This window comes from Aythya fuligula, chromosome 16 (assembly GCF_009819795.1).
Source record: "Aythya fuligula isolate bAytFul2 chromosome 16, bAytFul2.pri, whole genome shotgun sequence".
In the NCBI taxonomy this organism is placed as follows: domain Eukaryota; kingdom Metazoa; phylum Chordata; class Aves; order Anseriformes; family Anatidae; genus Aythya; species Aythya fuligula.
The window spans coordinates 15,673,720-15,694,419 of NC_045574.1; the positions used below are offsets into that span (position 1 = coordinate 15,673,720).

General features: G+C 61.5%; 1 protein-coding gene across 1 annotated transcript; it reads left to right on the plus strand.

Annotated features, from left to right (window-relative positions):
• Positions 1 to 236: 236 nt before the first annotated feature.
• KIAA1755 (KIAA1755 ortholog) lies at positions 237 to 12,725 on the plus strand. The gene is made up of 14 exons (XM_032198058.1): positions 237 to 526; positions 3,362 to 3,559; positions 3,973 to 5,278; positions 5,365 to 5,517; positions 6,075 to 6,198; positions 6,578 to 6,671; positions 7,456 to 7,542; positions 8,027 to 8,143; positions 8,468 to 8,566; positions 8,664 to 8,812; positions 9,712 to 9,850; positions 10,123 to 10,245; positions 11,017 to 11,208; positions 11,285 to 12,725. Exons 1-14 carry the CDS (start codon positions 524 to 526, stop codon positions 12,254 to 12,256), a joined length of 3,756 nt encoding a protein of 1,251 aa, XP_032053949.1. The 5' UTR covers positions 237 to 523; the 3' UTR covers positions 12,257 to 12,725.
• The last annotated feature ends 7,975 nt before the right edge of the window (positions 12,726 to 20,700 follow it).

Consider the following 20,700-nt stretch of genomic DNA (forward strand, 5'->3'; position numbering starts at 1 on the left):
CGTGGCCGGGCAGTGCTGGCAGCCGGAGCCACCGAGCCCGAGCACCGCGTCCCACGGGCAGCCCCTGCTGCGCCCCCCTTCCTTTCCCTCCCCTCCCCTCTCCTCCGCTCCCCTCCCTCTCCTCTCCTCCCCTTCGCCCTCCCCTCCCCTCCCCCGCCAGCGGGGCTCGCTCTTTTTCTTCTTCTTTTCTTTCTTTCTTTCTATTTTTTTTCCCACATTGACGCGGCCGGTGGGAGGGAGCCTGCCCGTCGGACGGCCCGGGCGCGCCGATGGGGCCGGGGGTGGCGGCAGCCCCACAGCACCCACGGGGCACCGGGACCTCATCGTGGGGCACCCGGACCACGTCTTGGGGCACCGGGACCTCATCACGGAGCCAACAGCCGGGGAGAAGCCGCAGCGGAGCGGCGGAGCGCGGCGGGACAGCCACGGGCAATAAAGCAGCGCTCGGGCCCCGCGGAAGGAAGAGGGAAGGGACAGTTATTGCCGCGGTCTCCCCCGGGCCCTCTGCCACTTCCCATTGAGCATGGTAATGCCTTCTGCTTTCGTATCCTTTACTCTGCCGCTGCACCCAGCACCTGCTGCCCGCGCCCCGTGTGCCCGAGCATGAGGCTGGCACCGAGCGCGGAGGCGTCAGGTGGCAGCGGGCTCGAGGCGAGGTGTGTGCAGGGCCCGAGGGCTTCAAGTTCCCTGCAAAACTTGGGGTGCAACAAGTGGGTGCTGCTGCCTGAGCTGTGCCAGCCTCGCGGGCACAGGGACGTGCAGCACGTCCCCCCCAGGCTGTCTGTCCGTCCGTCCCTGCAGCTGCACACGCTGTTGCCTTGGGCTCCCGGGCGATGCTGCATTGAGCGCTGGCCTCTGACTCCGTGCCGGGGCTGTGGGTGAGCGTTTGCATCCTGCCCTGCCAAACTCGCTGATGGGGAACTGTGGAAGAGGGAGAGGAGCTGTTATTCGCTGCTGGCCCTACTGCTCAAACCTTGCTCCCTCCTCAGCTGGGGAGAGGAGAGGGAGCGGAGTCACCCTGTGGCTTTGGGTATGAGTTAAACAACTTCCCCGCACCAAAATACCAAAGCCCAGCTCGCCGTGTTGGTATAAACCACTTCTGAAAAATATGGGTATTTGGGGAGAAATATCAATCTCTATTTAACAGCACTTTGGCTTATTAAAATGGAAATAGCTTTGCAAATGTAAATCTCCTTATGCTCCCTAATGCCTTTTGTTTCATTTCTGCACTCCCTTGCAGCTGGTGGAGGGAAGTGGGCTAATTGGTTCCTTTTTGATTCCTAATCACTCCCTGGCCAGGCTCTCCTCAGCCTCTCGCACGAACACAAAGCTGCTGCGCTGTGTTTACCCCAAAAACCTCTCACAGTGATGAAGTGCTTTGTGACACTTAACAAAAACATTTCTGGTCGTTCTAGGCCAAAATATTCCTCAGCACAACCCAGGCTGTATCTGGTGCCTCCATCAGTCAATACTTTTCTCCTGACTTTGGCTGATGCCGTCCCTGCTGCCTTAGGAAGTTCTGTGCGGTTTTATTCCATCTGCAGGAAAGTGCCTCTGGTTACTCAGTGGATCCGTCCCGTGGCAATCCACCTTGTGGCTGGGTTTTGTTGAGGGCCATGAGGTTGCCAAACCTTGCAGCTGGGCTGTCCCCGCTCTGACGCCCCACTTTACCCTGGCTGTGGGTCCACCAGTGACCCCCAGGCTCTGCTGGCTCAGCACCTTCCCCGCAGCGAGTGGCAGCCAGGCGGGACGGGGAGGGCAGTGTGGGGTCCTGGGGGGATGGCATCGGGGTGTCATTGGGTTTGGGATGGGGCTTTTGGCACCAATTGGGTTTGGGATGGGGCTGTTGGCACCGTGCACGCTCTCACCCCTCCAGACCGCAGTCTGCCCGTGGCATGGAGCAGCCCCGTGGCTCCCTGTGTCCAGGCTTCTCTTTCTGATTTCTTTTGCTTTTTCATCAGTGCCAAATGAGCTTGGCCGGGGAGACTTTGGTTTGGTTTCAGAAGAGCTGGTTTTGGGATGTGCCAGAGCCGTGCAGGGCTGGCCCATCCCTGGCCCTGCTCTGCGCCACCGCACAGGATGGGAAGGAGCCGAGCTTGGGGTGTCGGGACAGGAGGCCCCCCAGGAAGGGATGTCATGCAGGCAGACCAAGTGTGAGAAAATCGGCGGTCATTGGCACGCTCCGCAGGGAACACACGTGCAGACCAGGCAGTGAGCAGGGCCTCGCTTTCTCCCTCTCTGCCCAGGCCCCGCAGCTCCTCCTTCCAGGCACGATGGTGCCACGTTTCTGGGTACAGACACAGAAAGTGTCAAGAAGAATTAACCAAAGAGTGTGACTGCAAAGTGCTTTAGCTAAAGCACATTAAAGCTAATTAAGCTGCATTAACCAAGCCCACATTGTCTCTGGGTGGGCTCCCAGACCCACCGATGGCTGCCCAAAGCCCGTTCCCACCTCCAGCTCGTGCCCGGCCCCCCGGTGCCATGGAGCACCCCTCACTCTGTGCGCTACGGGGCCAAGAGCAAGCTGCAGTCTTGGTGCTTCTTGGAGCCCCTCCGGCAGAAATACCCCCAACGAGCTGGAGACATCGACATCTCTGTCATCCTTGCTCACTGGCATGGCATTCTTTTCTGCATCCATGTTTATATTCACCCTTGCGCTCTCTGTGATGCAGCTGAGATTTAATACAAATGGTCTGAATGCTTCCTTCCATGTACCGTTGCGTCTGTGAGCTCTGGGTAATTAACGTCTTCTGCAAAGCTGGGAGAGCAAACTCAGAGAGGCAATATTAGCACGGCACAAAACCCGGCGTTCTTGACCCAGTCTGGAAGTCCGTTCCTTGGCGGGACGGGGCTCTGACCCAGCAGAGCACTTCCCAGAAAACACTCCAGTGATTAATTTTGAGTTCATTGGATCCAGCAGTGGGTCTGAACCGAAACACTCCATCCATCTTCAGATGTTTGTCCTTTCTCCATCTCCCTCCGGCCGCTGCATTCCTACAAGTTGCTGAGCGCGGCACATCTCCGGGGCTCAGCTTAACCCCTCGGCTGCTGCTCGGCAGCTGTCTGAGCAGGGCCGTGGGCTGCGCTCGGTGCCTCTCTCAGGCTCATTAAGGCTCATTAAACCACAGCCAAACCCAGCGAGCTCCGGGAGCTGGACCCGCCGTGCTCGTGCCCCTGTTGTGCGGCGCTCTGTGCGCTCTGTGCCCTCTTTCTCCCCAGCTCCCAGCACAGGACGGGTTTGAGCCCCGAGCTCGGCCGTGCTGCAGGTGGATGTGGCTCGGGATGGTGGTGCAGGCTCCGAGGGGTGCGGGCACCCCACCCCGGGGCCGCTCTCCCCACCGGTGACATTTTTCTCCCGCAGGACGCGCAGTCCCTGGACGCGGCGGTGCAGGGCGCCCTCCGTGCCCTCTACCCACCCTTCGAAGCCACGGCCCCGACGGTGCTGGGCCAGGTCTTCCGCCTGCTGGAGACCAGCTACCGCGGGGACGGGCTCTGCTGCCTGCTCGAGTTCCTCATCCCAGCCAAGCGCCTCTTCGAGCACGTGCGGCAGGCGGCCTGTGTAAGCTCACACATACCCACACCTTGCTTCCCGTGCCTAATTTTGCCCTCATGTGTGATGCCCTGTGGGGCCGGGCCCTGTCCTGAGCTGTGGGCTCCCCATCTGCACATCCCCACCCCTGTCCCTGTGCCCTCCCTGCAGAGTGGGTGCTGTGCTGTGCCTGGCACGGACCCCAGCACACTGGGAGGTGACCCTCCTGCACCACCTCGCCCCATTAGCATGAGGGGAGCACACAGCACCCCCAGGAATGGCCACAGGCTGAGCATTGATGGGTGGGCTCCGCTCAGGGACATCCTGGAGGGTCTGTGGGCTCTTCAGTCCCCATCCTGGGGAGAGCACACGGGGCTGAGCTGGGAGGGTACGGGAGCAGGCGGAGGCTCGTGCTGATGCCCTGTGTTCTTCCTCCCTCCCAGGCTCCCTACTTTAACTGCATCTTTCTCCATGAAGGCTGGCCCTTGTGTCTGCACGAGAAAGTGGTCGTCCACCTGGCGCCGCTCAACCCGCTCCTGCTGCGCTCCGGGGACTTCTACCTGCAAGCGGAGCCGTGCGAGGAGCACTCGGCGCGCATCACCGTCAAGCACCTCTCGCACGACCTGCGCAGCGTGGAGGAGACGCCCATCCCCGAGGCCACCTACGCGCTGCTCTTCACCAACGAGTGGCTGGAGGAAATTAACTGCGACCATGCCGGGCCCCCCCTGCACACCTGCCTGGTGGCCACGGAGAACGGCATCGCCCCGCTGCCGTGGAGCAAGATCGCCACGCCAGAGTTCGTTGACAAGCCCAAGGCTGGACCCGACACCGTGCCCACGGGTGCCCCGGGTGGTCCCGCTCCTGAGCCGGCAGCAGCGATCACGCCTGCACCCCGCAGCACGGCAAGCACCCCCGAGCCCTACAGCAACATCACAGGCACCATCCCAGGCTGCAAGGACGCCTCCTGGAAGTCAAAGCAGGGGAGATATCCGGGGCTGATCAAGGTGGACCAGGCGGCCTCGCGGCAGACGCCGGCCGTGCTGGCTGTGCCCAGCCTGCAGGAGATCATCAGCCAGAACCTGGAGGGGGAGTACGTGGACCTGCTGGACCTCTCCCAGGAGAAGCTGGACCTCCTGGCCAGGTCCCTGCCGCCCGCCCACCCGCTGGGGCAGGGGGCTGCGGCGGCGCTGCCCTGGGCGAGCGGGGGCCCAGGGGTGGGCTCCTGGCCCCGTGGCGGGGGGCCGAGCTCGCAGGAGGGTCCCTGCAGCCCGTGCCAGAAGAGGAGGCTGAGCGGGGAGCCGGGGCTGCACGGCCCACGGTGCCGCCACCGTGACTCCTACCTGGCCGCCCTGCAGAACCCGGTGAGCTTCGGCCCCGGGCTGATGGCAGCCATCCTGGAGGAGCCAGACGGCCCCGTGCCCCCCGCTGCCCCCTGTAAGACCCCCGCAGCAAGCAGCAGCAGGGCTGGCCACCTCCACCCCAGCAGCCCCCCGCTGCTCGCCCACCGTCCCCACAGGGCCAGGCCAGGGGTGACAGGGGGGGAGGCGGCAGGGCCGGGCAGCCCCCGGCTCCCCCCAGCCCCTGCTCGCTCAGAGGCTGCAGGCTCTGGCCACAAGTTCTCCTTCCTGAAGGGCCCACGGCTGGGATCAGCACCCGGGGACGGCTCTGCCAGCCAGCACGAGGGGGGCTGGAAGAAGGTGTCAGCCATTTACTCGCCCAGGATGGGAAGAGCCAAGGCAGCCGGGAAAGGTGACGACCGAGCGGGACCGCGGGGGGGTTGCATCTCGCTGCCCCACCGCCCTTTGCCAGCTCCTCTCCTCTTTTCCCACGGGCAGGGACGGATGCAGCGGCTGCAGCCCCCACGGAGGACCGGTCCCTGCAGAGCACCAGCGTCCAGAACGGCCCCGTGGCACCCCGCAGCCGGCAGCCACCGACCTGGCAGGAGCTGCACGCCGGGCTCCTGCGCTCCGGCATCGTCTGCCTGCCAGGTACCGCCGGCTACGGGGGCTGGAGGGGCCTTTCTGCTGGAGGAGGGGGGTCTGGAGGGGGGGTTCCAGGGCTTTGCTAGAGTCCGGAAAGCCCCCAGGTGGAAAATTTCCTTTCAGCTGGGAAAAAAATAATAATAATTTAAAAAGACGTTAAAAAGGCAGCTGACACTGTGCTCAGCTGCACGGAGCCCTCCCACACCATTCCTCAGAAATGAAGCTTTTCAGCTTTTAGCTGCCAAATGCTAAATGTTTGGATACTTCCTTTTCCCAAGAGCTGGAATACTCTGGCAAAACCGTCTTTTTTTTTTTTTTTTTTTTTTTTTTTTTAAGGAAAACCATCCCCAGCAGTTTGGCCCTGGAAATGCCAGGGCTGGTGCTGGTGTGAGATCCCTTGCGGGCTGGCACGGCTCTTGCTGCCCCTGCTGAAGGGCTGGGAGGGGGCTGGGGCCGGGCAGCCACCGCCTCTTGGTGCTGGTGGGGCAGTGCTGTCTTGGTGAGGGCTGTGCACCCATGGGAGGGGGTCACTCACCCGGTCACTCACCCACTTTCCCCCGCAGGTGGCACGGACAAGCTGGGCAGGGCCCTCCTGCAGGTGACCACCAACAGCAGCGCCTGGGGGGCCGCCTGGTGCTCTGCTGCTGAGCTGGCAAAGCTCCTCCTCTGCCTCTGCTCCCTCCCCAGGTAAGGGCCGGGTGGACCTGACGGGACCCCCCCGGCTGCTTCCTGGCTCGGGGGCTTCCAGGATGGGTGCCCTGTGTCCTGCATGCTCCGCGTTGGGCACACACTGGTTGGGCACATCCTGCACACTCCTCGTGTCCTCAGTCCCCACCGCAGTCACCCTGGGGCAGGGGTGAGGACCCCGTGCCCCTGCTGAGGGCTGGTGGTGCTGGTGGTGCCATCCTGCACTGCCCCCAGCTGGGGCTCAGCCGTGGCCCCCGTGCTGCTGTTCCTTCGAGGGGCAGTGCTGCCCGGTCTTCCAGTGGGTCTAGTCCGAGGGGGCACCCACTGCCGACCAGCAGAATTTGCCCCCTTGTCACTGTGCTTTATTTCCCTGGGCTAGGAAGGACGCGAAGGACAGCGGGCTGACGGCCGTGGTGGACGCCAGGCGCCAGCCTCCCTCCCCGGCCCTGTTCTCTGCTCTCCGCTCCGTCCAGGTACGTGGGGCTGAGCACTCTGTGGCAGGTACACGCTGGGAGGTCCTGTCCCATGGGGGACACAGTGCCAGCCCTCCTCTGGTGGGATCCTGAGAGCCACATCCAGACCCTGCAGCTCAGAGCAGCCTTGCTGGCAGCCCCCCTGGGATGCCCGAGGCCGTGCTTTTATCTCACTCACTGATTTTTACCTGTAAGCACCATGGGGTGGGTTTACTGGGGCAGATCTCAGCTGCCTGCTGCATCATCACAATATATTTATCTAGAAAAAACACGTCTCTCTTGCTGCTTTCTCCCCAGCAGACATTCTCATCTCCTGACGGGACTGGCAGCACTTAAACAACCACCCCTTTGTTCCCAAAGTTGCCATTAAGTCTAATTTCTGGGCACGTCCACAGCAGCACAGACAGTCCCTGACCAGGACAGAGTCCCCTGCTCCACAGGGAGCCCACGCCAGGCTCTTGCACTCCCTGGCCCCATAAATACCAGCCCCGCTGCCCCTGCCGTTCAGGACCAAAGGTCTCAGCCCTGGCAGGATCCATCCTCTGCACCGCTGGTGCTGGGGAGGGACGTGCTGGCTGGTTCCTCTCCATGGGCCCTTTCTGCCAGGGAAGCCGCTGTGCTGGCTGGGGACAGGGCTGTGCCCTGAGCAATTGGTTTCCATTCCACGTGCCAGCGAGCCCTGGGAGCTTTTTCCTTTGTTTTCCCCTGGCTTTGGCATCACCACGGGCAGCCCGCGGGCAGCGTGCTGGGGTTTGCCCCGGGTGACTCCCCCCTGCCTCCGCAGAGCATCTCTCCAGGCTGCATCCACGGCGTGCTGCTGCTGGCCGACAAGGAGCTGGGCGCCCACCGCGAGAGGCTGCCCGGCGTGCAGGTGAGGGCAGCCGTCCCCATCCCGTCCCTGTCCCCTCCTCAGGGTCCCCCTGCTTGGGGACCCCAGGCAAGGTCCCCACCGCCCTGGGGCTGCTGCCCCTAAGGGTCTGCTGGCGGGTGCCTCCCCAGTCACTGCCACTGTTTGGACACAGGTGTTGGGATAACAAATCTAAGCTTGACAGGGCTTATTCTTCTTCTAGTGCTGCTCTGTTTAATTAATATAATGTGAAATATTAATGGGCTTGGTTACCTGGCATGGCTGTCGTGGCAGATTATTGCAGTCCGGGTGATCTCCTGTGCATCCAAACGCGGTGGAGCTGCAGGGGGATGCAGCTTGGCATGCTCAGCCCCGGGGGAGCTCATGGGGCGCTCATGGGGGTGTGGGGAGGAGGGATTCGGCCACCAGCTCCACGCTGTCCCTGGGGAATTCTTGGGGTTAGGACCTGGCATGGCCCTGTGGCACTCACGAGCCTCCTGCCCCGCAGGTGGAGACCCTGACGTCGCTGAAGGCCCTGGGCCGCTACGTCGACAGCTCCCAGGTGACAGCGGAGCTGGACGGCACCTTCCCCTACTGCCACGGCGAGTGGGTTCAGTTCTTCCAGGTGTCTGTGATCACGCCGTCAGCTGTCTCCTCACCTTCCCGCGGTGCCCCTCTGTCCCCGAGGCTCTAAGCATGGAGCAGCTTTTGTGTCTCACGGGCATCCCCAGGAGAGCAATAGGAACGCTTGCTTTTGGCTTCGCACCCACATCCACCTCCGCTCCCTTCCTCACCGGCCTTCACGCAGTGTCCCCAAAATATTCCCCACTAGCCTGGCAGTGCCGCTCCTCCTCCTTCTGCACCTCTGCCTCCTCCCTGCAGCCTCTGCTCCCGTCCCACTGCCCTCACAGCCGCCCGGCCCCGCTCACCCCGGTGCTTCCCCCCGCAGAAGCTGCATCCCTTCACGGCCAGCCTCAGGCGGGCGTCGGAGCTGCTGCAGAGCTGCATCCAGGAGCTGCGGAGCGCCGACGGCCTGGCGGGGACACAGGTACCGGGGGGCTGTCCCCATCCCTTTTCCCTCACGGCACAGCCCTGATCTGCTCGTCCCGAGCCCCCAGCTGAGGCCCGTGTCCGTCCCTTGGCAGGATGCGGCCGCGTGCATCGGGCGGCACCAGGAGCTGATGCGCAGGGTGCTGAGCGACCCGCAGCTGGTCCGCCTGCAGCGCGAGGGGGGGGCCGTGCTGGCACGGCTGCGGAGGGAGGCCGCCCGGCTCAGCACCTCGCCACACGTCAGGTAGGAACAGGGCGGCTGCGATGGCGAGGGGGGGACTGGGACCCGACAGAGCCACCTCCCTGGGGACAGCCTGGGCCCCGCCAGCACCAGCATCTTCCCAGCGCGTCCCAGCGCTGCCTCCGTGCCCTCTCCTGCCCCACAACCTCCCTGCAACTGGATGGCCTGGTGCAGGATTTCTGCCATCATCCCACAGCCTTGGACCGGGCTCTTGGCTGCTCAAGGCCGCCTGCAGCGAGCCCCGTGGGCTGGTGTCAGGCAGAGCCACTAGATGGGGCCAGGCCCCGGCGATGCCGCACGTGTCCGTGGTGCCGCACGCATGCAGCACTGCTGCTCGTGTCCAGCAACGCCGCTCACGCTCGGCAGCGCACGCACACACGCCTGCAGCACTGGTCCCACTGCTGCCCCCTGCTCCCTTCCCTGGGCTGTCCTACACCAAACCCCATCCCAATGTTGCCTGATGCCTTCAGCCCCACTCGCCTCATGGGATGGGAAGCTCAGGACACGGCAGTCCCCGTGTTGGGCACATCAGTGTCCCTGTGCTCCCCTGCGGCATGCATGGTGATGGGGCTGGGGCATGCTGCCCGCTGCTCAGTGCACCCCCAGCCTGGGGATGCCCTCGTGCAGGTCCCACACGCCACGGGTGGGCTGTGAGGGGGCTCAGGGTGGGGGTGAGAAGGCGACTTGGCCGGCTCCTGCTGCTCTGTGGCTGCCGGCTGCCTGCAGTGCGTGCAGAGGCTCCTGCCCAGTGAGAGCTGCCTCAGCCAGAGGCTTTGGGAGGCACAGAGCAGCCGAGGAGCCAGCCCTCGGGCACCCAGCCCTGCACCCTGCCACGGGGCAGAGGCAGCCCCGCTGCCCCCCACACCCCCAATCTCCACATCTCCCCATTTCCCCCCCATCAGGGCCAGCATGAAGGCAGCCGAGGGGCTGTACAACCAGCTGGAGGAGGAGGTTCACGACCTGGTGTCGCAGTCCAACAGCTGCCTGGAGCGCCTGGAGTTCCTCCGAAAGGTTCGGGAGCTGGAGGCCGAGTTCAGCAAGGTGAGCGGAGCAGCCCCAGGAGCTGGCCAGAGCCAGAGCCCCCCAGGCACGGCACATTAGAGCTGTCCAGGGGGAACGCCGCAGAGACATTTTCACATATTTCCTCAGTTTTGATGATGGAGGAAGTGCAGATAATAACAGGATTGCCTGAGCTTTGATTTTAATTGCGGGGCCGCCGTGCATAACCAGTCTGTGAGCCGGGTGGCGCAGGGAAGGAAAGGGAGGTGCCGGGGGGGCCGGTCCCGCCTGACCCCCGCCCGTCTCCCCTGCAGCTCGGGCACTGGCTGGACGGGGAGGGAGCGGCGCGGCTGCAGGAGATGGGTGCTGAGGAGTGGAGCCCCGACAGCTTCGAGAAGTCCTTCGAGCGCTTTAACGAGTTCCTCCGTCAGGCCACAGTACGTTCGGAGGGGAATTTCCATGGCACTTACCGTGAGCATCGCTACCAGCAGCGCTGGTGCCTGGCCCAGGCGCTCTGCCTGGCACTTGGCTGAAATCAGAACGTGCAGGATTAGAAGTGTTCAACCATCACTGCAAAGTTTATACACTGAACCCCAATCCTCCCACTTTTGCCAGCCCCTTTGCAGCCTCGCTGCCCTGGGGGTGCTGCCCACTGCTCCCTGCTGCAGGTTGGGCTGAGGCTGCTGTTCCCAAACCCTGAAATCCCTTCACAGCCCCCTCCCCTGCAGGGCCACGCTGCAGAGCCCACAAGTGTATCTGACAGTGGTGTGGTGACAGATTTGTTCCTCGCATCCCCCGCGGTGTGAAGGCCCTTTAGGTACACGCACTACATGGAGGAAGAAGCAAGGTGAATCTGTAGGGGCCAGCATGATCCAGGTCGTGCGAGGAGCCGAGCCAGGGCAGAGCAGAGATTTTGGGAATCCCCATTTCTCACATGGCCAGAAATGTTTTGGCACAAGCACTTGAGCACACAGCTTTGATGGCAGTGCTGTGACCTGCAGAGAATCTCACCCTGAGCAGCCAGGTCCCGGGCAGCAGGTCAGCGCTGTGCTGCGAGCAGGCAATGTGCATCCTTCCTTCCTTCCTTTCCTTCCTTCCTTCCTTCCTTCCTTTCCTTCCTTCCTTCCTTCCTTCCTTCCTTCCTTCCTTCCTTCCTTCCTTCCTTCCTTCCTTCCTTCCTTCCTTCCTTCCTTCCTACCACCCCACAGGCTCAGTACCGGCACGGCTTGGCCCTGTGTCAGGAAGCAGCTGAGGTCCAGGATTCGGTGTTCCCCGAGGCAGACTCCTTCCAGGTGGCCGCAGCCCTTTTCCAGACGAAGCTGGTGAGCTTCTACAGGCACGTGGAGCGGCGGCAGGCGGAGCTGGAGATGCTGCGCGAGCTCTGCAGGTTCTCCAGCACGGTGGGTGCTTGGCTCCTCTCGGGCACCAGGCATGGGTGGGCAGGAGATCACCAGCGGCTCTCGTCTTGTTTCCTAGATCACCTGGCTGAACGTGGGCTGCAGGCAGTGCTCAGCACGGGTGAAGCACGGGGGGAGCCCAGCAGGGTGCCCGGAGGCTCTGCAGTGCCTGGAGAGCTCCTTCCAGAAGCTGTCGGTGGAGTTCTCCATGGAGAAGCTGCAGGAGATGCAGGCGCAGGTGCGCAGGATGCAGAGCAGCAGCGGGCTGGGAGCCTGGACCGAGGCGTGGCACAAGTACCAGGAGACCCGGCAGATCCTCGAGGAGATGCTGGCAGAGCTGCGGGAGGCCTGGGGAGCGCAGGCAGACGGGCAGGGGGGCGCCCCCGGCTCCTCGGGGTCTGCAGCCCCAGCCCACCCGGCAGCTCCCAGCCCTGAGCGAGCCGTGGCCGAGGGAGCGGTGCAGGACTCGGGGCAGCCCACAGCCAGCAGCACTCCTGGCCCTGCCGTGGGCACAGAGCCAGGTGAAGCCACCTCCTTGACACCAAAATCCCCGCAGCCACACTCCGAGGGGGTGCAGGAGGGCGAGCACACATCGCGGTGCCACAGGGCAGGCAGCGGCTCCCTCCCAAAATGCGACAGCGGAGCCCGACAGGGGGCTCGAGGAAACCCATCCCAGGAGCGCAGCCCACCCCGTCAGACACATCCCTCCACGCCTCCTCCCCAGCCGGGTTTTCTGGGTGCTGCCCGCTTGTGTCCCCCCCTTCCAAGCAAGCCCCTGGGGCGCGGGACGGCGGCAGCCCCCAGCCCACGAGGCCAAGTGGCGGCCCAGAGGGTGGACACCACGCAGTACTTCCAGGTTTCCAGCCACAGCAGTTTCTCCTCCGAAGACTCAGACTCACAGACCTCCACCGAGGAAGCCCCGGCGGCGAGCCTGGCTGTGCCCCGGGACCTGCCGAGCCCCCGGCTGCCCAGCGCCTCTGAAAAGCCCCCCCAGATTGTTTACCTGGAAAACCACCGCAGCGAGGGGCTGGGCAAAGCAAACCCCAAGTAAAGGCAGCCCCTTCCCATCCGGGCTGTGTCTGCCCAGCTGTGGATATCTCGATCCCTGACTGGGGTGTCCCCTGCTTGGAGCTGGGGCACCAGGACCCACTGCCCAGCGCTCAGTCTCAGATCCTTCATTTTTTTTCAGTTTTTCAGCATTTAACACTCACCCCTCTGTGAAGCAGCAGTAACCTGATTTACCAGATCTCACAAGGTTAATCAATAATCCTCTAGGTGTGTAGCAATCATCATGTAAAGTGCATTTATCCGTGCAAGGGCTGGGTTTGCATCACGCCAGCAGCCCAGGTTCTCAGCACCCTGTGCCAGGGTGCTGCAGGGGGGCCGTGCCCACAGAGCTGCCGTGCCCCCCTCGTGGCACTGCTGCAGCCCCGTCCCAGTGACGACGACGGGCACTTTGTTTGCAGGCATTCGTTAACACGCGACTAATTCATTAATGGTAATAAACCTGCGGAGCAGTGCCCAGAGTGGTCGTTGTGGAGCACGTTGGGAAGCTACACCCTGCTGCCAGCCAGGCCCCTCGCCCGGGCTCCCCACCACGAACCCCGGGTGCCGGTGCCCTGCAGCAGCTTGCAGAAGAGCCCTCTCCCTTTTTTTAAGGGTTAAGAGGAATGCCTCTTCCTGCAGCCTCAGCCCCGTCCCACCCGCTCCCCTGGTACGTGGGAGAGGTTGGTGTCATCCTGCCCGGCGGCCCCTTGCCGGGAGCGTGCTGCCCAAAGCCCCGGGGACCTGGCAGGGCCGGGCGCGACCCATTCCATCACCGTCCGAGCCGGCCCTCGGGACCCTGCTGAGACGCCCTGAGGGCAGCAGGGACGGGCTGTCCGGGACGGCGACCCGCTGCCCACCCCCAGCAGCCACCCCATGAGCTCATCGGGAGCCATCTGACGAACTGCACTGTTGCACGCCGCAGGCACTGCCCTGCTCCCAGCCGCCAGGCGGGCACGGCTCGCGGTCCCACGCGGTGCTGCGCCGCAGCTTAAAGGGCGCTTGCCCATCCCAGAGTCTGTGAGCATCCGTCATACCCCCTCCGGCCTTGTTTTTGCCAAATTCACCAAGACTTGCTTCTCTGGCCTCGTCCCTGGGGGCAGGCCCGGCAGCCCCCCGCCCGTGGGCAGTGCTCCCACCCTCTGGTGCTGGCGCCTGCTGCGTGCTGCCTGCGCTCCTCCCGCGGTCCTGCTGGGTCCCTGCTCCTACTCACAGTCCTTTTAAACCCCATCTTCTCTGGCTTCAGTACTAATTTCCCTAGTAGCACTTCTATCGCTGCCTTTCTGCAACCCAGATAGCTGAGGTCTGTCCCATTCCTTCTGGCTTAAAAGTAATTATCATGCAGAGATACCGGGTGATGTCTGCCTGACCTATCTTGGGTTAAACCCAGGCAATTTTGCTCCATTTTCCAATTATCTCCACGTCCTGAATTTCTCTGAGGTCACACCAGCCAGGCCACTTTTCTACTTCTTCGTATTGTGATATTTACCCTTTCCCACTCATCTGGCCCCAGAAGAGGTCTGAGGGCTTCGGAGAGCCCTTCACTTCAGAGCTGACGCAGTGCACAGATGAGGGCACGGAGCGCGGCGGCTCTCACCATGGGCTCTGTGAACTCTGCCCCCCTCCCCGTGCTGTGAATTCCTACTCCATGCCCTGCTTTACCCACCTTGCACAAACACTGCATTTCCCCCAGGTGTTTCCTACAAGCAGCTCGCCAAGACTTTGTGGACGTGTGGGTGCCTGAGGGCAGAGCGGCCCCGGCGCCTTGCTCAGCTCCCGCAGGGGCAGCCCCGCACCCTGGGGTGCAGGACCCCATGGGAGCAGAGCGAGGCAGGGAGCTGGCAGCTGCACACAGCCTGCGGGATGCCCGGGGCTGCTGCTGCTGCACCCTGCCTGGGCACACACAGCTCGTCCCCTGTACGGGCACTGCCCGAGCACCAGGACTCCCTTCTGAAGACTCATCCCAACCAGGAGGGAGCAGCTTGGCCCAACATGGTCTGTTATCAAAAATGAACCACTGAGTACATGAAACAAGAGCAGAGAAGAGGAATTAGAATATTATTACTGAGCTAATACCACGTGGAAGCGTTTGGGCGATGCTGTCCTTGCACGTAGCCCCCTCGATGCTGCGCTGTCACGCTGTGGCGCTGGGTAAGCGTCCTCCCTCCGGAGCAGGAGCTGCTTTTTATCACTTTTGCAATACTGCTGGAGTCACAGCCCTGCCAGGCTGTGAGGAGACAAAAATGCTAATCAATACTTTTGTCATTTTTAGGATTGATTATTCTAATTAATTCGGGGAGCCTTTCAGCCCGGCTGTGAACAGATAGCTGTGGATACACGAGGTGGCAGCCGGATTGGGATCTCGTTTATCCCATCATATAATTCAGGAGATGAAATCTCTCTAGCGGCCATGAGTAAAACTCCTTATTGATTCTGAAGTGCTTTGCTTGTTTATAAGAATAACACCTACAGTGCTGCAGAAGATGCTTTATGCTTTGCTGTTTCCCTACACCATTTCCAGTGGTTATATGAGGTCAGAGCACACAAACGACCCAGACACCTGAAGGGCAGAAATGGTGAGGGACAGAGCCTCTCCTGGAAAGTCGCCTTTTCACTTACCTGTAGCAAGCAATGTCTGTTTTAGCTTCCACGTTGAAAAGAAAAAGATGCTCACCATTTTTCATTTATTTTCCTTGTGTTTAAATAAATAGTTTCCTGGGAGCCCTTTGAAAAGGCACTAAAATCCATTCTGTTGTTCTTTATTATCATCACATGAGGAACAAAGCCATTTTCTGCTTCTGAGCATCCCTTAACCTTGCCTAGAGAGATGCTGGTGCCCGGGCCCTGGTTTGGCAGACAGAGCACACGCATTACACCCATCATGCAGGCAACAGCCGGGCCTCACCTCTAAAATGAGCCTCTGGGGAAGGGAGGGAGAGAGCAGGCTGCCCAAGGAACCAGAGGCAGGTCCAGGGAGCCCCCAGTCTGAGGTGCAAGAAATGGGTGCAGGGAAAGCAAGCAATAGAAGGCTGGAACTGGTGATGGGGAGAGAAACAGAGCAGGCACTGAGGGGGCTGCAGGGGGCACAGCGGGAGGTGGGGGCTGACTGCAGCCAGCCCAGCACCTCGGGAACCCGGCAGCCAGGAGCGGTTTCTGCTTTGCCACGGTGAGGAGCAGCAGTGCGGCAGCAGTAGTGGGGATGTCTGCAGTGCCTCTTCGCAATTCCTCATATTAACATCCTAATTCCTCAATAAAGTGCTGGGAAGAATCAGAGAAGGAATAATTACCGACATGAATAATAGATGCCTCACAGCTGTGCCCGCCTCCCCTCCCCGTTCCCCGTGTTTGGCCAGCGGAGCAGCCGCACACCTCGCCCGCTGCACCGGCACAGCTCCTGCGGGCACCCCGCGCCGCCCTGGGGGTTTGCTTCCCAGGGATGGCAAGAGGCTGCCCAGGTTCCTGGCCCCGTGTCACAGCCAGCAGTGCCCATCGCAGAGCAGTGAGGAAGAGGAGGAGGATTTCAGCCTCACCCGATGCTGGGTGATCTGCCCCGAACACCCTGCAACGCCCCGTGGGACGCACGGCACCTTTCCGACCGGCCTGCAGCAGGGAGGAGCGGCCGGGCTGGGTGGCCTTTTCCACTGCTCAGGAGTACAAGCTGTGCTCTGCCCTGGTGGGAAAGGCCTTTTTCTTCCTTCTCCACTCCTTCCTCTGCTAGGAATATGATGTGGGTTTTTTAGTTTTGTTTTTTTAAGTTAGAGGGGAGCAGCATTTCCCAGGGAGAAAGAGAATAATCTTCCAAAATGGGGTTAAAATCTCTTCTGCTGAATAAAACAAACAATGGCTTTCATGTTTTTCTTTTTTTTTTTCCCCCCCCCAAAAAAAAGATATTTTGCAAATCCTGAGATTAACTGATAGCAGAGCTGAGAATTTCCTGCTCCTCGGTAGAGGGAAAAAGTTTTCTCCAGATGCTCCGGCTGCCCTTGGCACCCCAGCCCTTCATGGGCGCAGCTGGATGCATCCTACCAAAAAGTGTTTTCGCAACATTCTGCAAAAATTTTCTTAGCTATGCTGATCCTTCAGCGCCTGATTTATGACTCTGAGTCTGACCAATTAAGCTATAACCTTTCCAGAAAGGCAAGTGCAGGAGTTAATCAATGTCTCTTTCCCACCCATGAAATGGCAAAGCCATTTGTCAGGGAACGCGGGGTCCCTGTGGGGCCGCACTCCCACGCGGGGCTCCTGGGGCTGCAGCGGCTCTGTCAGCCCATGAGCACTGCTCCCGGGAGGCTTTCTGAAAATGCTTCTTTTCCAAATCCAAAAAGCTAATAAATTTCACATGCAGAAGGAGACGAGAACAGCCTGGAGACAGAAATGGGTCACTTGGGTCAGACAAAGCAGCGGGGCGAGAACTCCCCGAGCCTGGCATCGGCTGCAGCGAGTGGCTTTTAATAGAAAGCACCGCACGTGGGACAGGAGAGGCTGTGCACAGGGCTGGGAGAGCCACGGGATGGCCCTGCTCAATCCTCCCATCCCACGCCAGCCTCACCCAGCGCTCAAGGACCCCCTGCTCCCCCCAGAGACCCAGCGGGCTCCCCAGGGCAGGAGCAGCCACAGGAGGAGCACAGGTGTGCACACAGCAGGATCTGTGTGCATGCCCTGAACAGCTCGTGTCCGTGTTGGTGTGCTCCACAAGGGGCAGGGATGGCTCAGTGTCTGCATGTGGTGGTGGCCAGAGCAGAGCCACGAGCTCCCTGCCCCAACAGAGCAGGCAGCACCAGTGCCAGAGCTGACTGAGCTGGGGGCTCGGTCTGCAGGTGTGGTCCTCCTCCTCCTCGTCTTCCTTAATCACCGTCATCATCGTAGTCATCCTCCTCCTCCTTTTCCTCCTCATCCTCTTCCTTCTCTCCACCCAGTTCCCATGATCCCGGCCTCGCAGACTGCGGGGGCAGGAGGGATGCTGAGTTATCAACCGCAGAGAGACAGAGGGGAGAGGAAGCAAGAAAGAGGCTGAGCAAGAGGCACCGGGGCTGGGAATCTCTCCAGGCAGCGCTGCAGCTGTGCCCTTGTCCAAGGCAAGGAGAAAAGCACCAGCTGTGGCAAGGCAAAGGCTTGGGAACAACAGCTACAGGCACAGCACAAACCCGAGCCCCTTCTGGACCGGGGCGCAGCTCCCTGGTGCCAGTGGAGCTGCTGCGGGCTCCATTCCTATCACAACAACCCCTTGGCGCCACGTAAGCTGCTAATGGCCAAAGGCATTTCGAAGCACGGGGCGTGGATTTGGCCCATGTCAGGGCAGAGACACGATTGTGCCTGGATTTGTCCTTCCTGCGGCAGCCAAGCCACAGGGATTTGGTTTCAGCAGGTAAACACAGCCGGAGCCTTTGGTGCCAGAGGGAGCTGACCTGCAGACACCGCACTGCTTTGTGATGGCTTCAGAAGTGGCTGATGCCATGAGATGGCCCTTGCCCAGGGCCGCAGCCGGGAGCTGCCCCAGAGAGGCACGGATGGTGTAGAAGGAATGGAGCCTGCCCCGGTCACCGTTTGCCACCAGAGACATGAGCACGTCACTCGTCCTGCAGGGATTCTGCAGCTTCGGGTGTTTAATTCTGGAAAATCACAGTCTGAGAGGTGCATGAGCATTGTTACAAACCAAAGCCATGCATGAGGTTGAGATACCATCTTGATTTCCCCTGGAAGACGCCCGTCAAAATTCGCGTAGGTGTAGGATTACTGGGGAAATGCGCCTCAGCGACACAAAGGCCCTGTTGGGGAAGCAGGGTTGAGTTTTTTCCAGCAAGATGATTGGAAATTACATTTGAAGACTGGAATTCAACTCAGATCAGGGTGAAGCAGTTCATTTTGCAAAAGGAATGCTGTGCCCTGCTCATGTTTCCTCCTGCCTGCGCAGCCCCGCTGCCCGGGGAGCCCCCGCTCCGCACCGCCGACACCCGGCCCCTGCTGCCCACCCGGCCCCACACCCCGGTCCCAGCCCAGAGCTCGGCTCTGGATAAACGGCAATGTGAAAGTTTGGCTTCTGCTTTTCTGAAATGGTAAACACAGGCTCGGCTTGAGAACAAAGGCTGTGAAATCATGAATTCCTCTTCAAACCTCCCTCTACAAACATGGCAGAGCACTTTGCCCCCAGGTTTTCCAGACAAGCTGCTTATCATCTGCCTGCCTCATCACCTCTGTGGCTGATTCCACATTTTTGCTCTTGGCAATTCTCAGAAATATCTTCTCCGGGCTCATTTTATGCCGAGAGCCTGATCCCACGTCTGATGCATCCAAAGGCATCCTCCTCGGTGCGGGAGGGGATCCAGGCAAACATGCAATTGGTTAGGAGTCAGTTGCCGATTTAGCATCAGCTCAGGGGAAGACACTGTCCCTTTTCATGGGCTTGTTTATTTGCCTGCACAAGAGCCTGAGTCAGGGTGTGCTGGTGTGCGTGTGCAGCTGAACGCCTGCTAGCTGGTGACCAGTGCACACACCCAGGAAAGCAAACAGCCCGGCTCTGCCTGTGCCGTGACCTCGGGGGCCAGGAACCAGACTTTGAAGCTGCTCCAGGACCAGGGTGGGAGCAAGGAAATCACAGCCCTCCACCGAACACCTTGAGCAAATGAGTTATTTTGGGCATCCAGCAGTGCAAACACCATCTTAATACAACCTTGTCTTACTAAGGAGAGTAAAAATAACGATTGGTGGGGCTGGCCTCCCATGTGCAGCATTTTCCAGTGCCTGGGCAGACAGAAGCCTCCCCTGTACGCAGTGTAAATGGAGCAGGCACCGGAAACAAGGGGGGATTCCTTCTGCTGGGATGCTGGGATCGGACCCAGGCTCCCCATGCCCATTGCTCTTATCCCACAGCAAAATGCTGCAGAGGAGCTGGTAAAACCTGAAAACCAGACAAAAACCATGTCGGTCCCTGAAGCCACGCCAGCCTCGGGCCCCACTTGCCTGGCTTCTTGCCCCGAGGGGCACAGACCCACCGCAGGCAGCGGGCAGCTCCTGGCCCCGAGTGAGAAAAGCGTCTCAGATTGCTCTGAGAAGGCAGTGCCGTTACGTGGCTACTTGTCACACATTAACCAGAGCGAACTGAGCACTTCCAGAGAGCGGGACCTGGGGACCTGAGGCTGCCGAGTTTATCTAAAGTTCACCTGCGGTAAGGCAGGAAGAGAAGGCTTGTGCGGGCAGAGCTGAGCCCGGCACCCCCAGCGTGAGCCCAGACAGGTTTGCACGTGTCGCCGCCGGTGGCAAAGGCTCCGGTGCCCCGGAGGCAGAGCTGGGAGCAGGGCCAGCAGAAACCACCTGCTGCATGGGGGTCCCTGGGCCACCAGCACGGGGCCAGCTCCTGCATGTGGGGCAGCTGCTGCAGAACCGTCCCCGAGCCCCTGGAGCCCCGCAGCGGGGCCGGGTCCAGCCACACCGTCAGGCTATTGCTCCTGGGGGTTTTCCCAATCTGCTCTGCCACAAAAAAAAAAAAAAGGCTCTTCGTGGAGCTGGCCGAGGCTGCACGGTTCATTGCAACCCTTCCCAGCACAAACACCGCCCGCTGCCAGGGGCCCCTCTCCAGCAGCGCCCCAGTGCCGGGGCCGATCCGGCTGCCCCGGGGGGGGGCTCAGCACCACGGGACCCAGCGGGAGCCCCGGGGCTCCCCAAGCCACAGAGCCCAGCAGCTCTCGGGACACTGCCACCCCCGGGAAGTCCCCGTACCCCCAGCAGCTGCCGAGACGCGGCGAGCTCCCAGCCCCGGGCACTTTGGAAGGGGCAGGAGGGAAGGCTCCGGGGGCGGGCAGCCCCCCCGGCCCCGCTGGCAGAGCGGGACAAGGGCTGCGGGGCACGGGCAGCGGTCCGGGGGGGTGGGGGGTGCAGGGAGCAGGCTGACAGCGCGATTGCCTCTGGCCGGGGCAGCGCCGAGGGATGCGCTTACGGGAAGGGGGCTGGCAGCTGCGGCCCCGAGCCAGCCACGGCCCTTGCCAGAAACGGCCGCGGCCGGAGATAAGGGAAGGGGGAAGAAAACTTTATAAGGAGAAAACATCCTCAAACTCCTGGCATCTCGGTGGGAACCGCGCGGCCCCCTCCCCTCCCCTCCCCTTCTCCCCCCCGCTTCTTCGCTCCCAACCCAGCGCCGCCGCTCCCCGGAGGCTGCTCGGGGGGAGGGCACGGGGCGGGGGGGGGCTGCGGCCGCAGGTGCCGGGACCAGCCCCGCTCCTGCCCCCGCGGAATATTTTTTTTTTTTTTAATTATTTATTTTTCGGTTGTTGTTTAAACTAGGTGGGACCAGAACTGCTCCGTTTCCTGGAAACTTTGTTTTTCCTTTCTTTCCCCCCAGCCGGCCCCGGCCGCGGGGGGGGGGACGCTGCGCCCGCTCTATAAAGAGAGCGAGCGGCGGGGCCGGGCGGGGGTGGGCGCTTCGTCGGCACCGGCACCGGCACCGGCACCGGCACCGGC